The sequence below is a fragment of the Tubulanus polymorphus genome, chromosome 10 (genome assembly GCF_964204645.1).
Source record: "Tubulanus polymorphus chromosome 10, tnTubPoly1.2, whole genome shotgun sequence".
NCBI classification, from domain to species: Eukaryota; Metazoa; Nemertea; class Palaeonemertea; order Tubulaniformes; family Tubulanidae; genus Tubulanus; species Tubulanus polymorphus.
Window position 1 is genome coordinate 7,280,105 of NC_134034.1, and position 16,052 is coordinate 7,296,156.

The 16,052-nt window shown below is 38.0% G+C and overlaps 3 protein-coding genes across 11 annotated transcripts in view; 2 read left to right on the forward strand and 1 right to left on the reverse strand.

Moving 5' to 3' along the window:
- LOC141911980 (uncharacterized) overlaps nucleotides 1-3,040 on the forward strand; it is a 67,333-nt gene extending 64,293 nt beyond the window's left edge. For all 3 annotated transcript variants that reach the window (XM_074803119.1, XM_074803120.1, XM_074803118.1), the window contains 2 exons: nucleotides 2,396-2,517; nucleotides 2,630-3,040. In XM_074803119.1, the coding sequence (XP_074659220.1) occupies nucleotides 2,396-2,517; nucleotides 2,630-3,038 (531 nt within the window). In that variant the 3' untranslated portion in view covers nucleotides 3,039-3,040. The remainder of the gene's footprint in view (nucleotides 1-2,395; nucleotides 2,518-2,629) is intronic.
- A 5,576-nt stretch (nucleotides 3,041-8,616) lies between these two features.
- LOC141912020 (uncharacterized) lies at nucleotides 8,617-14,603 on the forward strand. Of its 7 annotated transcripts, XR_012620109.1 has the most exons (8): nucleotides 8,617-9,008; nucleotides 9,088-9,213; nucleotides 9,651-9,908; nucleotides 10,016-10,145; nucleotides 10,239-10,452; nucleotides 10,972-11,064; nucleotides 11,649-11,848; nucleotides 13,467-14,603. XR_012620109.1 is itself a non-coding variant. In XM_074803182.1 (4 exons), the coding sequence occupies exons 2-4, from the start codon at nucleotides 9,871-9,873 to the stop codon at nucleotides 10,389-10,391; spliced, it is 321 nt and encodes a 106-aa protein (XP_074659283.1). In that variant the 5' UTR covers nucleotides 9,020-9,213; nucleotides 9,651-9,870; the 3' UTR covers nucleotides 10,392-10,935. The 7 variants fall into 7 exon arrangements, 1 of the variants encoding a protein (XP_074659283.1); XR_012620110.1 differs by lacking the exon at nucleotides 8,617-9,008 and having other exon boundaries at nucleotides 9,020-9,303; XR_012620108.1 differs by lacking the exon at nucleotides 8,617-9,008 and having other exon boundaries at nucleotides 9,020-9,213.
- On the reverse strand, nucleotides 11,463-12,326 carry LOC141911536 (uncharacterized). The gene has a single exon (XM_074802525.1). It carries the CDS (start codon nucleotides 12,324-12,326, stop codon nucleotides 11,463-11,465), a length of 864 nt encoding a protein of 287 aa, XP_074658626.1.
- Nucleotides 14,604-16,052: the final 1,449 nt, after the last annotated feature.

Here is a 16,052-nt window from a genome sequence, read left to right on the forward strand (position 1 = left end):
GTTGATGTATATTAGTTGTAGGCACCTTTAACAGGGCCTAGACGTATCGGCCCCGATCCGCGCGGTTGCGCCACCGCGCAGGATTTACGCGAAGCAGCAAACACAAACATGGCCACTCTCAATTTTCAATGATAGAAATCGTGTGTGCATTTCAATTATTTCGGCTGTTAGGGTTTTAAGGCACAATATAAGTTGATGATGTGATATGGCGATGTTAATTAATGATAATTCCGCAGTGAAGCTAGTCACAAACGGTGCCGATTGAGTGTACAGCTGCCAAAAACACTGAAATGTGCGTAGTTGCGTATTTATTTGCAGTGAATTGCAGACGAAACATGAAGCCTTAACAGCCGTTTAAAAAAAAATTATACCAATCGCAATGGTAAAATAAAAATGAGATAGAACCTAAGTTAAAATTCTGGCCATTTCTAAAATAACTATTATCACTAATTTTTAGTCAGTGCCGAACGTTTAGGTTTCAACAATAATGAGGGGTGGTAGGTAGTCATGCAATTCAAGTCATCATTTGTTACACGTTACTTCCGTGTTGTTGAAAATCTCGCGAGTCCTGGACCAAACCCCATTGAACAATGTGATCTGTGTGCTGCCACAAATGCACACAGATCACACTACACTCCCCATTACACACTCCAGTACCCACAGCTTTCATATATCCATCCAAATATTTAGAGTGTCTTTCTTCCTGGGTTACCTTAAGACAGTTAGTGGTAAGGGATCCTTTTGTTGTAGGTATTAAGTTTAGACATGAATCATGATTTCATTTATATAGCCTGGGCAAGGCTGCGTCTTGAGTTTAAGGTTTTTAGCTACTGGTTTAGGTTAATATCGAGGTGATGGCAGTGCCTTACTAAGGTATCCAGGAGTCAGTTGACACCGGGTTGTTTGATTTCCTTTTTCGACTCAAGTGTAACAGGGTCATAATAGGCATGTTATAACTACCAGTACAGTTAGACCTGAAAAGGGAGTAGCACGGTAGCTCCCTGATTTTTAGTTTTCCACTGGCTCACCGGGGGTTTGTTGCAGTTTTCTGCAGAGAGTTTTAGGGTGCGTGTAAGTGTAGAGATTTTAAATCGACTTTTGGTCGCCTCCCCCCTCCATTCTTTGGGATTCTGGCTATAGTGTATTTTCCCAGGGAATGTATTCGAAGTAAGTATTACAATTTTGTTCAAAAATATTTACGAGGAATACTTACCTGGAAAAATACACGGGTATTCCCCCCAGCCATCGCCCAGGCGATTGAGTGATTATTGGTGCAAAAAGATGGTGTCTCGCCAGATGGCGCTATGTTACGGCGCCGCTACCAAAAGTCGATTCGGGCTTTATCTGCCTAGCCAAAAGCAATATGGCTGTAGTGTATTTTTCCAGGTAAGTATTCCTCGTAAATACCAATTTTTGAACAAAATTGTAATATTTCAATGTTACTCCTTGAACCACTGAAAATATGAGATAATTTAAAGGCGTCCTGAATTTGAAAATGATAAGGTTGGCAGCATTGCTCTTGTATTATAACTCTATGTTAATCCAATGATAAGTGATAGATTTCGAAACACACCAGGCGCTCAACTCATTAACTTGCACAAAATAAACACCTGGCACACCACCCGTATGAACCAGAAAATGAAAATATACACCAGGGTAATCCACGCACTGGGTGAATCACAGAAAACATGCAACTAAGAACACAAAAGCAAAGCAAGCAAAATACTACCCTACACAGACACCTAAAGTATAGTATAAATCAAGCATATCTTAAAGCATATAAGCAACATAAGCAAACTAAAAGGTAAAACAAGATAAGCAGACACTACATAACCACCAATTAAAATGTGTAAATTTGATATCCTTTGCCTAACAAATGCCGCGGCAAACTGGGCTGAGACAGACTTTAGACACCTACGGTCAAAGCTTGTTATAACACCAGCCCAGAACTGTCAAAATTTTGGCAGTATGACGAATGTGGCGGTATAGCCATCATTAGAATTGACATATTATATAAGACATGACTATTGACCAAATCCAGAATTGACATACATTTATCTTAATTTGGGAAGTGTAAAGGCCTTAGCCTGATTCATTTAGATATTAGAAAAAAACGATACAGTGATGGGTGATACTGCCAACCACATGTATTGATTTGTAACAATGACGGAAAACATCGTTGAAATATTGTTGGCGGTATGATAAATGGGTTTGAATAGAACTGTTCCTGGATTTCGTTGGCATTATGGCAGAGGGTGAGAGGTGGTATAACGAGAGCTATGTACATACCCATGTATACGTAAAACACTGCACAATGAAATTCTTGGCAAATTTGGTGGCATTATGGATGGCGGTATAGTGAGTTTTGATTGTAGTTTCAAATTTTATTTTTTAGGTCGGGTTTCGAGCTGGCATCAATGAAGGAAAAGATAGAATATTACAGGAGGGATTTGACTCAGGTTATCTCTCCATTTTAAAAATTGCGAAAAGTCTTGGACATCTTCGCGGTGAACTAAGGTTTGTCATTTAACGTGTTTACCTCTTTCATTGATTGCTTAAGCCGATTGGGATTTGATTTGATTGACATTTCTTTGATTTGATGCCAAAATCATGATAATTATACTTTTAGCGCGCAGGTGCTTATAGACGAGATGGCTTACTCTATAGAAAAAGACGATTCATTATCTGAAAACTGGAAATGTGATATAAACTCGCTCATTTCTAAAATATCCGAATTAGAAACTTTTGAATTACCTGAATATGGCAGGCAGCATGGTTTACACAAATTCCGTTCAATATATCTGCATCATCATTCAAAAAGCCACTCTTGTTGCCTTGATTTATCTACTCGTGATGATAGTGGTGCCTGTTGTTCTCAAGTGATGAAGGATGATGAACTCATGGAAGATAAAAGTGAATGTTGTAGCTGTAGTAACAATAGCTGTTTCAATGGATCAAGGATGGAGGGAAATGTTTTTCATTTTGAGAAAAAATATGACCGTATTAAGTTACAAGTGGATGATTTACTGAATAAATGATAATCATAATTTTTTACCGCAGTTATTTCATTTTTAGCCCACTTGAGATTGCGTTCACTTTTCGTCCATCGTCCGTCCGTTCGTTCGTTTGTTCGTAGACAGAATCCAGTTATTTTGAGAAGTTTTGAAGACGCTTGGATGTTATGTCTTGATTTATCTACTCTAGACACATGTTCAGCCCAAAAACCGGCCCTGTCAGAATCAAGATGACCTACTGGCAGCCATTGTTGTTCGCCAAAATCAGCACTTTTTACACATTTTTGAAATTTTTTGAGAAATTTTGAAGACGCTTTGATCAATCACCTTGATCTTTCGCTCATATTTGAATCCCCCAAGGGCCCATTAGCGTAACAAGAATTGGGTCGATCGGACTCAAGATGGCCTTCTTATGACCTTTTTAGTCCCCAATAATGTCAATTTTGGCCCAAATTCTGAGTCCTGTAGCTTCCTTCTGTTTTGCCATTTCTTTGGAAAGGGATGTTTTATACCTGAGACCATTATTTTTCATCAGCCAATTATGACGCAATTGGCAGCCATCTTGATGTCATCAGTACTCATTCGTAGGTGGGAAAAAGTTTTTCCTCATTATATTGATACCTAAGCATATTTTGTTTCCACAATCAATTGCAAAGTTGTAGCTCATGACATCGTCTATGATTGTGGTGAGTTTTAAGGACATAAGTAGTAATTGGAATATCAGGGGTTCATACCAGAGGACGTGTGGACAACACACCGCTCATCACCACAAGTAATTTTTTTTTAAATACATGGGAGATAGAAAAGCATTCTCAGCGGCAATAAATAACAGAATAACACCAGCAAAAAAACAATTTGAAATAAAAAAGTTAGCTCTAAAATTGCTCTACATAGATAGACAAAAGTAGTGAGATATTTAATTAATTAAAAATGAAATTATTTTTTTTTGCTTTTTTTCTAAAATATTAATCCATTTCTTTTATTATGAATTTTGGAATTTCAGAAGTATTTTTATTTTTAATAGTAGTAGTTTCAGAATTATTAATATCATAAATGTTATTTGATTTTTTATACCAACTATATTTTCACCATTATTATTAACATTATCATTATTTATTTTTTCTTTTATAGCTTTTTTAAATTCTCTCGATTTAATTCCTAATTGCCGAGACCATTGAATTTGTTTCTGTGATCTCGGTTTTTTTCTTCACAGTTAATTCCTTCAATTCTTTCATCTCGCTCATTTATTGTAGAAAAATTTTTACTTTCAATATTTGAAAATGTTATAACTCCAGTTGATAATAGCGTCATAAATCCACCTAATTGAAATGATAAATATCCAATCCATTTATTTAATTCAGTCATAACTAAATAATCATTTTTTAAATCGGAATATAATCTATTTTCATCTTGAATTGGTAGCATATATTTACATAATTTACTATAACCTTTTACTACATTTTCTGATATCGCATCATTAATTCTAGCTATTCTCGCAGTTTCATAAATCTTGAATAATTTAATAATTTCATCTGATTTCATTGTATCTAATTCATTATAAGTTAAATTTTTACTAATAAAACTTTTACATTTCCCAGATGCTATTTATATTTCTAATTGATGTTTGCAATAAAGATAATATTCATAATTATTGTTTGTAGTAATATCATTTAAAGCACCATTATTATCTGGTGTTAATTCTGTTTCTGTTATACCTAAATCATCCAAAGTTTTTTCAATTGGAACATCACTATTTTTAGATTTTATTTTCTTTTTACCTCCCATTTATATAACAAAAAATTGTGTTGTTACAACTAGAATTTAACTAGAATGTAACTAAAAATATACCAGATTAACAAGCTAGTTGAAATATTATTGTTTTTATTTATTTCTTGTTGAATTTTGTTCCAACTACTAACAACTAGAACTCAACTAGAATGTGACTAAAATATACTAGATTAACAAGCTAGTTGAGTTTGAATGAATTCATATTTAAATGGGTGTTGTAATCGAAATAGTAATTTTGATCTTTTATTATTTTTCAATTTATCCATATATTCATTGTGTAAATCATGTGGAATAATATCATTTTCCTCATGCGCATTTTTCATCGATTTTCTATCTTTATTCTAGAATAATACTAAAAATCTAATGTTTTCTCTAAAATCTTTAACAATTGAATTATATTTTTGATTTAAAACCCAAGTTGTTATCCCAAAATGTCTCCCAGAGAAAGCTAGATAACAGAACTCACTTTCTCTAACTTTTGAATCATGTAAATTAGCACAATCGTCTATGGTAAATAATGTATTAGATCCTTTGTATATATATATATATCAATTGCTATTTTAATACAATTATCTAAATTTTCTTAAACTGTTCTAGGATCTAATACAATAAATTTATTATTTCTAGTAATATTTCTATCATAAGTTTGATTAAAGTCATACGTTGGGCAAAATAATACTTTATTATCAAAATAGTTTTTATAAATAGTTTCTAATCAATTTAATATAAAAAATAAGATTTACAATTTGTTACACCAGAAATTACCATATTATGAGGCTCAAATATAAATAATTCCTTATTCATTTATATTTTTTTAAATTTTACTCGATAATATCCATTCATTGAATTTATCTGGCCATCCAACCCATTTTACTAAAGAATATTTTTTCTATTAACAGTTTTTGTTTCTAATACTTTTTCGATTTTATATTCTTGTTCTAGATTTTCAGTAGTTAAACTTAATTCTTCTTCATAAAAGTACCCATCGACTTCTTCACCATCTAAATCTTCTAATTTATAGACATATGGTTTTGTTGTTATTACCTTTTTTGATGGGTTTTGTCGTCAGACGAACCCATCTATGGCATCGTCGTCATGTCTGTCTGTCTGTCTGTCTGTCCGTCTGTGGATGTTTCTTTATGGCACGATTTAAGCTGTTTGTGTGGACCGACAATTCTGTAATTTCACACAGGTATTCTCTACTTGATGTAGATGATGCAGCTTGGTTTATATTTGATTCCGATGGTTATAAGTGCTCTAATTTGGTTAAAAGATAATTAACGTTACTCGCTAGTTCAAGCCGCTGTATAGCGCGTTGCTACGACGACGCTCGATCAACATACTGGTACTCGCTGTGTAATACTGAACATATATACATATACTACACTATACCTGTAGATATTGATCGTACTAGCACCGGTTTTAGATAGCGCGCGCGCTGATCGGTCTTAACACTTCTCGGAATGCTAAATGCTGAGAGGCCGAATCTATGCGCAATCATTTATTGGGCTCGTCACATTTGATAGTGAATGGATAAATAACCGGTGTCAATAATGGTCGCTACTCCCCATCAGTATAACTCATCAGTATAAGAAATAATTCTTTCGAGTTTTTTTTTTCAATCCCCGAAGTTGTTGTTACTATGTTGACCTCGCCGTTTTATAAGCTTACCGATGATTCTTCTAGTATTTTCAGGGTCACAAGACATGACGAAGTCGCAAAGTTTTGTACAAATTTCACGAAACAAACAATTATTTAGGCGGCACCTGATCTATTGATTAATTATGATAAATAATGTTTATTTCATTAAAAATTTGTTTTATTCAAACACTACTTTCATCGCACATAGCGTGATCGGTAGGCCCTACTATTCTACGGTAGGTCATGGACTCTTTCATGTGGTAGGCCTATTACAAATGATACAATCCGCGTGTCCGTGAATAAGTGACACGTGGTGGGGCGGGTTGTGAGGAGCATCGAAACTAATCCGTCACAAATAATAGATAGAAAACAATACCTTAAGAGGTTAACTTTTATTAACATCATTACCAAATCAAAACCTGCACATCCTATCATAAATAGAAATTCTAAGAATTTTTTTCAAAGAATGATAAATTACGTCTAAATTTTTGGATTCGAACTCGTAGCATCGATTCAGGTGCCTTTCCCAAAGTGGGTATCCCGCGGGGAAAACCCATTACTATTTATATCGAGAATCGCCTTTTTGCGGCAGCGCCACGGCGCTGGAGCATATTAAGTTGATCGAACCACCTGGTGTCTTCCAATACCACCACCTAGTGGGCTCAAATTCAAGTTCAAATATACTTTATTGATACTCATCAAATATACTTAATTGTTACTTTATTCAATACTTTATTGTTCCCAGTACTGCAAATACATCGGATTTCCGCAATTAAGTAGACAGAACACAAATAAAATCAAGAATCTTTTAGTATTCAGAAAACAACGTACATGTTATTTTTCAACATTAATTAGCAATGAGATAATTTTTTGCGACACTCACGGATGATGCGCATTCCCTTTCTGGAAGGCTGATCGGCTCTTCCCTGAAAAATTAATTTCTGAATCGACGTCCCGTAATGATGAATACTATTTTTAGATCCCCTGATTTCAAAATTCAAAAATATAGATTTATATGAACCTTAGGTCTACCCTTGTAATTAACAAATTATTCGGAAGCAAAGATCTTGCATTCGAGTTTATTCATTTTTTAAGCAGTTTCTTTATTTCAAGCCGCCGAATTGATTGTCTAAATCTCTTTGCTCTTCTCGGAACTTGTATTCAATTAAATTTTCTATTCTCATTCTACAATTTGTACGTGAATACTATCAACGGTAGCATTTGTTTCTTTTCATTTCGTTTTTCATAATGATTTTGTAATATTTAAATCTTCATTTTATCGCGACGGGTGCTTCCGCTTTTAAACTGTTCGTTTGTTACTTCCGATTTTGTAATCTTCATTAATTTATTCATTCTTTATGACTTCTCTCTCTCCAAAATCGGAATAATTGTATCCTTAGATACTATAGGATCTTGATTTTTAATGACTTTGCAAAACCACCTGTCGCAGTATATTTCCTTTTAGAAATATACCTTGTTGACAGCGAGTTCGGTGAATGAAACAGAAACAATTACACAGAAACCCATCATGGAAAGTTTCTTTCTGGTTATTTTATATATTTCTCTAGTAAAATTACGATCGTATCCTTTGTCAAATATCTTTTTATACTTAGAAATTCTAACATTTTGACCAACTTTAAATTTAGGTTCACCAAAATCATCTACAAGAAATGTCCCATATAAATTATTCCAATTTCAGCATTTTCAGGTTTTCTAGCATCAATAGGTTTCATTCCAATAGAAGAATGATAAGAATTATTATAACCTTCTATCAATTTTGGTAAAACATCAATCCATTTTATAGTATTATTTGCTGTAAAATATTTCCATATTCTTGTTCTTAATGTTCTAATAAATCGTTCAACAACTGCTGCTTTTTTATCCGATTGTGTTGGAATATTTAATATTATGATAATCTAAGAGTTCATGAACAAATGAATTATCAAATTCTTTTCCATCATCAAAATGTATTTTTTCTGGCTTTATTTTACCACCTGAAAGAAATTTTCTTAAAACATTTGATGTTTGTACAGCATCTTTTCTGTAAAGTGGGAAGCTCCATACATAACGACTAAAAATATGAATTATTTTCAATATCCACCAATAGTCATTACTATCTTTTTTAAGATCTTTCATATCAATTAAATCTCCTCGGCACTGTTGATCTACATAACTTACCATAGTTTTACGAGTTTTATATTTTCTAACCATTTTTTTATGCGTTGTATATGTTACTTCAACTGAAAGGAAAGAAAACAGGCCAGAGATTAGAACAACAGTCTCAGTCCCAACCCATGCGTTTGGGTGGGCGAATAGGACGCCCAGTTCTCGTTTGGTACGGTTGACAGTTGAGATTTGGATCGTCGCTAGGTGAAACATCGTTGCCTCGAGAAAAGACATCATTAGTTACGAGATACTCTTTTAATCGGTCACTATGGACGCATTTCTCCTTCCCGGAGGGAAGCCTGACAAAAAAAAATTACATCGTTAAAATTCTCAAGTATGGTACATGGCCCAGACCATAAGCATGATAGCTTTTTCGTTCTACCCGGCATTGTGGAAGGGGTATACAGCCAGACTCTAGAATCTATCGCAAATGTGTGTGGTTTAGATTTGACATTGTATTGTGTTTTGTTTCTTTCAGCTCGCTTATGAGTTTGTATGCGGACCTCGTGAAAAGACTCAGATAACCGGTGCTTCATTTCAATAACGTATTGACTGCTGAGGGCTGGAATTTCGCAGCGAGGACCACCTGTGATAACGTCAATGGGTAGGTCAATTTCGCGACCCAACATCAATCGGTTTGGGCTAAACCCAGTTGCATCGTGTATCGTCGCCCTGTACGCCATGGTGACGTATGGTAAGTGTTGGTCCCAGTCCATCTGGTTTTCTTCAACCTTAATAGACAGACACATTAACAGTGTTCGGTTATAACGTTCGATCATTCCATTCGATTGGGGACGAAATGCGGTACTTCTGGTTTTATGGATTGAAGGAGTTCACACACTTCCGCCATCAATTTGGACTGGAAGTTTCGACCTTGGTCCGAATGTATGATTCTGGGGACGCCAAATCGAGTAATAAACTCGTCTACGAGTATCCGGGCGCAAGTTACTGCTTCTTGGTTCGGAATTACGTATGCTTCGATCCACTTCGTAAAATAGTCACCAATAACTAATATATAGATGTTTCCATCATATGTTTCAGGTAATGGACCCAATATATCCATCGATACTCTCTCCATAGGTTGGCCTACCAAATAGTTGTTCATGGGTGCTTTTAATCTACTCGAGGACTTCTTTGAAGCGCACTTATCACACCCTCTACAGAAACACTTTACGTCATCACCGATACCGTGCCAAAAAAAACGATCGTGAACTAAAAAGAGGGTCTTTTTGACACCAAAGCGACCCCCGACTGCAGATGAATGAATATGGTCGAGGACTTGCTTCCTAAACTTTTCAGGTAAGATTAATAGAGTTGAGTTCGGGTAACCTTCTCTTCTCTTTATAATGTGTAAGAGCCCCTCAATGATTTTTAGATGATTCCAGTGGGTCCAATAAAATTTGCAGGCAACACCTTGTGAGGAAACTTGATGCCATCCGGGGCGTTCATCATCTCGGATGTGAGCAAGGACCCATTTCAAGCCTCTTTCTTTCCCCTGTTCTAGTTTCATATTCTCGAGTGACCACTCTGACAACGGTAAGAACTCGCTGTAGGAATACGGCTTGTCGTTGTGAATTGTCATTTTCTTAACTGCTCGTTTCCTCACAGATATTGGTGTTTGTTTTTCAGAACAGATTCCTTCAATCCTCTCGCACTGACGACAGGGCATGCGCGATAGAGCATCAGCGTTACCATGGCTTCGACCCGGTCGGTGTACGATGTCGAACTGGTATGCACTCAGTAGAGATATCCAGCGAGCTACTTGGCCTTCTGGTTCTTTAAACGACATCAGCCACCTCAAGGATGAATGGTCAGTCCGGATTGTGAATTTCTTGTCGGCAAGGTAATATTTGAACTGTTTTACAAAGGCGACGACAGCTAAAAGCTCCCTGCGGGTCACGCAATAATTCCTCTCGGCTTTCGTTAAACAACGGCTAGCACAGGCGATAATTCTCTCCTTGCCCTCTTGAACTTGACTGACGACACCTCCAATTGCGAATGCTGACGCATCAGTGTCCAGGATAAACGGTAACCTTGGATCGGGAAAAGCCAGAACTGGTGAGTGAGTCAAAATTGACTTCAGCTCACGGAAAGCTTCTTCGCATTGGACATCCCATCTGAATTCCCTCCCCTTTTCCGTCAGCCGATGAAGAGGTTTTGCAGTTTCAGCGAACCCTTGGCAAAACGACCGATAGTATGATGCTAAACCAAGGAAAGATCGAGTCTCTGTGACGTTCTTAGGAGTGGGCCAATTCTGGATTATTTCGATTTTGCTTTCTGAACATGATATACCATCAGCGGAGATATGGTGTCCAAGAAAATTGACTGACGTTCTAAACAGCTCACATTTCTTAGGTTTTAGTTTTAGGCCAGCCTGTCGCAGACGGTTGAAGACAGTACGTAGGTTGGTCATCATCCCAAGGAAACTACCAGCATGAACAATAACGTCGTCCAGGTAAACTAGAGCAATTTCTGGGATAAGACTTCTGAATACCTTTTCCATTAGCCTTTGAAACGTGGCACCACTATTCTTCAAGCCCATGGGCATCTTACGGAATTGGTATAGGCCTTTCCCGCCCACAACAAAAGCTGTCTTTTCCTTAGAGTTTTCGTGTACCTTCACCTGCCAGTATCCCGATGCTAGATCAAGGGTGCTGAGGTACTTCACGTCAGCCAGTGATCTGATAGTGTCGTTGATAATAGGTAAAGGATAACTATCTACATTATTCCTGAAGATGACTATTAGGATATAGTCGAAACGTTGAATAAACTACTATCTCGAAGTTTCATTTTCGGACTTTTTATTATCATTGTGGGATTCTCTCCTCATCGCGTCAACACGGATATTGTGTTTTACCTATCGTAACTATCTGCCTTGGTTACAGCATTAACATCACGATAATCTAAACACAGTCGAATAGTGTTATCCGGCTTACGAACCACGACAATACTGCTGCACCACGGACTATCAGATTCTTCAATCACGCGTGCTTTCAGCATGTCATCGACTAACTTATTGACTTCTTCTTGTGTTGCTAGGGGCAACCGCCGGAAGCGTTGTTTTGTCGGAACAGCGTTACCTACGTCGATGACGTGTAAAGTCTCTGAGGCCTCTCCAAGATCTAAATTAGAGGAGGCGAAAACGTCCGAAAATTCAGATAGTAGTTGTTTCACATCGTGACATTCATCAGTGGACAGACCTTCGCAACTCCGGTGGTACAAATCTTGTAGAAATTCAGGTAATTGGTCGTTTGAATTCGACGTTTTCGATGTACTAGTTTCAGTATATATTTTAGAAATTTGTCCGATTACCCCTAAGGGTGTCCCTTTATGAATGATCTTCGGATGCGAGCTAAGGTTCACCATACGAACAGGAATACGACTACTATTTATATTAACGACCTCTTTAGCGACGAGTACTTCTGGCCCTAGCCTCCAGTTAATGCTAGATTCTATTAAACCCCATTGTCCAGGTGGTAACGCCGTCTTTACATGACCCGATACCACAACTTCAGAATTCGGAGGTAAGACTAATTTCTCATAGTTACGAACGTAGGTAGAGTTCTGTTCGAGATGGCCCGTCGGATTAGAAAAAGCTTGATTCCCCCGGCATGTCACAGTGCCGGTACCCGGGTGGATATGGCAGTCATATGCGACAAGAAAATCCATTCCTAGAATAGCATCATCTGTGATGTCAGCGACTATCACGTCCCACATTATGTTAGAAGAAACGAGACCCAACGGAACTCTAGCTGTCCCTGCGACATCCAGGGAGCTATTATCAGCAGTATATAAATTATACTTTGTGTCCCTCAAGGTGAGTTTCTTCTTTTCGCTGATTTCAGAAAATAATTTCTTACTCCACACTGTGAAGTGTGCGCCCGTATCTACTAAATACTTCGTGTCACGGCCGAGAATTCTTGCAGACAGATGTATAGATTCAGGTAAAGCATTCTCATATGAAAGAACCTTGATCTTTCCTGGCTGATTAAATTCGATAGGTAGGTGAGGATGTGTCTGTCCGGGTGTTACCCCTTCCCTCTCAGGAGTAACGGTATCTAGTTTCCCTGCTTCTTTGTGTAACTCGGCTTGGATTGTTCCCATGGTCTATTGGGAGCTTGTCTTCGACCTCCGAGGTGGGGACAATTGACTCGGATGTGGCCCTGTTGGTCGCAGTTAAAACATCTTCGATTTTCTGCAGAGGTTGGGTTCTGAGTTTTAATAGCCCGGACGTCAGCGGCCAACCGGGTAACAGCATCCGTCAGTTGTTGGATAGCCCTGGAATCATCAGAGTTCGCGAGAGGCGTGGAGGTGACCGCGTTTATTTGCGACCTGACGTTCTCATGGTGTCGATTATTTTCCATCGCGTGTATGCTCTCTAATTCGAGCGCATAATTTACCAGTGCATCATATGAGCATGTATCCTTCTGATACATCAGAACCCGAGTCTCGACTTCTGGAAGGGCCTCGATAAAATGATTCCGACAGAGGCGTTCCCTCTGTTTTGGGGTCAAGTCCGGATAGGCTAATCTTCCCATAGAAATGATCGTCTGACCAAGTTCCCTCAGTGACTCGCCTCGTTTACGTCGACGAGATCGTAATTCTGCAAGATGAATTTCTGCTCTATGGCTTGGTCCGAATCTACTCTCCAGAGCTGCACATAATTGAAAATAGTTAGTTATTTTATCTCCCATCAGATTGCAAGCTAATTGTCTGGCAGCACCACGTAGATGAGAAAACAGCATATCAGCTTTAGTTGGCGAGTCCCATCCGTTCAGACGAGACACTGTCTCGAACGTTAAAAAGTAATCATTCCACGGTTCATCACCATTGTAACACTCAGGTTTTATTTTGCAGGTCAAAATACACGACACTTGACCCGAAACATCAGTGTGGGAAGATCGAGACCTGTTCACTTCAACAGGTCGAGGAAACTCATCAACGACTGGAGCATCAGCGGGTCTAGGGGCCCCGGCATCAGGATAGTCTCCAGAACTTCGGTTTACGAGCTCAGCAGGCAACAAAGCTCTGTCTCCTAGGACCAAACTCTCGGAGCTACGACTCCGCGTCACACTTCGAGACATCCCTCGAGTTTCACGACGACTCATAATTGCGTTAATAGTATTTCCGGACTATACGAAAACCTATCGTATTAGATAAGAGAAACTAGAGTCATTTCACGCGTCACGCAATTTGTATGTATTTTAGTATAACTAACTAATGCGCCTAATGTTTAAGTGTTATTATATATGGTAATCACTGTCATGGGAAGGGTAAGAGAACCAAAAAAAAAGTGAATTTAAAAAAAAAAGTCTCTGAAAGCAATCCATCCCACCGCTGCCACGAGTTTGTAGCCGGTACGCGTCCGCGATTTAGTGTCATCCTCTGGTAGCGACCGATAGGTGTCGTGATCATCAGGTCTCCTCAATAAGCGTGGCTACAGGGTCCGCCTTGGTCCTGTAGTCCCGGGGAGTGGAACTACAAAGGGGAAATCCTCAGAAAGTTTCCGCCGAAGGGATGGACAGCTTCAGAGACAAAAAGTTTATAGTTCGTAAAAAAGGAATAGGAGAGAAGGGAGCGAGTGTCAGAGGTAAGTCTTAGCTATTGACCCAATTACACGGACCAGACAGGACAGGTGTCCGCCATGAGGTCTATCGAGTCAGGGCCCTTGACTCGATGTCGGAACCTCACAGTCACCCGAGCTCCGGCGCATCTTTTCCTCGGGTCCTCACGGTGTAACATCATATCGAGTGCCTCCCTGCACGATCTCCTCGTCCTGGCGTAGTATCTTGCCCCCATCTATGTGTCTAAAGACACCCCGACACTCGCCACTTCATTAAGAATAAGATTTATAGACCTGGCCTCAAGAAAGTGGATCCTACTTCGTCCAGACGCCACCCCCCACGACAGTGATAAGGCTTGTATTGAATGATATAGAAAATTATTATTTCAGAAACGAATAACTACTGTATAATTTATATACATTTTTACATATTGCACGTGAAGTTTTTATCACAATAATTGAATTTGTACACCTCATTCAAATAAAAAAAAAGGTTAAATAAATGGTTTCAAAAAAAATCATAATCTATCTTTGTTATAAATTATTTATAATCTATAAAAGGGCTAGTGCAAGGATCTCTCCTTCCTTGCAAAAATCCACGATTAATGACTCAATGGTCGCCCACGAAGACCCAAAATAATGCTCATGGCATAAAAGTAAAAAGGTAAAAGGAAAAAGCCGCCAGGTGTTCCCGATGGATTAAAAATAGGTACATATCGTCGAGTTGACTAACGTCAGAGCCCGGCCTGACCTGGGTTTCCCCAGGCCAGGAGAGCGCGTGTTATTGTTTACCTCTAATCAATGTAGGTCGAGACGAGAGCGACGTTTGCGCGCGCTGACCCATTTTTATAGATTCCGCGCAGTGTAACGTCACCGTGCATGGAGGATGACGTCACACAGCACAAAAAACATGGCCGCCGCGCAAAAGCTCCGAGTTTAAAAGTTTAGACGACTATACAAATAGTAAATCGGGATCTTACATAGTAAAATAAGGTGAGAGCGAAAAGTGATCAACCTAAAGTTTTGATTGTTAAAAGCTGAAATTAATTATACTACTATATGCAGAGAAAATGAGGTGCACAGAATGTGAAATGAAAGGGGCGAGCTAATTATCGCCCAAAAACATTACAATTAAAAAAAATGAGGAGGGCTCCGTAGCGGAAAAACAGAAACTATACATTAACGACAACATTTTAAACTATTTAACAGGAATTTCCGCTACAATATAGAAGATTGGGAGAATCATCAATTCCGTAAAGCACATAAAGATAAAATTTCTAATAAATTTGAAGCAGAATTTAATGAAAGAAAAAATAATATATTAGAAAAAATAAAATAAGAGAAAAAGTTACCAAATAATAAAGAAACACTTGAAAAGTTGGAAAAACAATATAATGAATTAGTAAGAAAAACATTATTGCAAATATTGTAAATTGATAATTAAAACAAGTAATTCAAATCTACATAATATAACAATAATAATAATAATAATAATAAATTGTCATTTATATAGCGCAAGGCTCCTTAAGAAATATAAGTTCAAATGGGCTCCTCTAGAAACTATAAGTAGCTGGCACGGAATAGAACGGTTTTGAGTGTTCGCTGGAATGATTCACAAGACAAAGACATGGGTTCAGGTATGTCCGCAAGAAGGTTATTCCACAGTCTGGGGGCATATGTGGAGAATGTTCTGCCACCATATGAAGACAAGCAGAAAATAGGAACAACCAGTCTCTCCTGATTGGCAGAACGTAGAAGTCTGACAGGTACATAGACTTGTAATAATCCGGATAAGTATACGGGAGCCAGGTTATTCAATGCCTTGGACGTTAACAGAGCGACTTTATACTGGATTCTTGCAGAAACAGGTAGCCAGTGTA

Bases quoted from the DNA above. Each gene is read 5' to 3' on its own strand.
- LOC141911536 (XM_074802525.1), bottom strand. From the start codon at position 12,326: ATGTGGGACGTGATAGTCGCTGACATCACAGATGATGCTATTCTAGGA.
- LOC141912020 (XM_074803182.1), top strand. From the start codon at position 9,871: ATGAATATGGTCGAGGACTTGCTTCCTAAACTTTTCAG. The intron at 9,909-10,015 runs GTAAGATTAATA...TAAAATTTGCAG, and splicing joins TTGCTTCCTAAACTTTTCAG to GCAACACCTTGTGAGGAAAC. The intron at 10,146-10,238 runs GTAAGAACTCGC...TTTGTTTTTCAG, and splicing joins GAGTGACCACTCTGACAACG to AACAGATTCCTTCAATCCTC.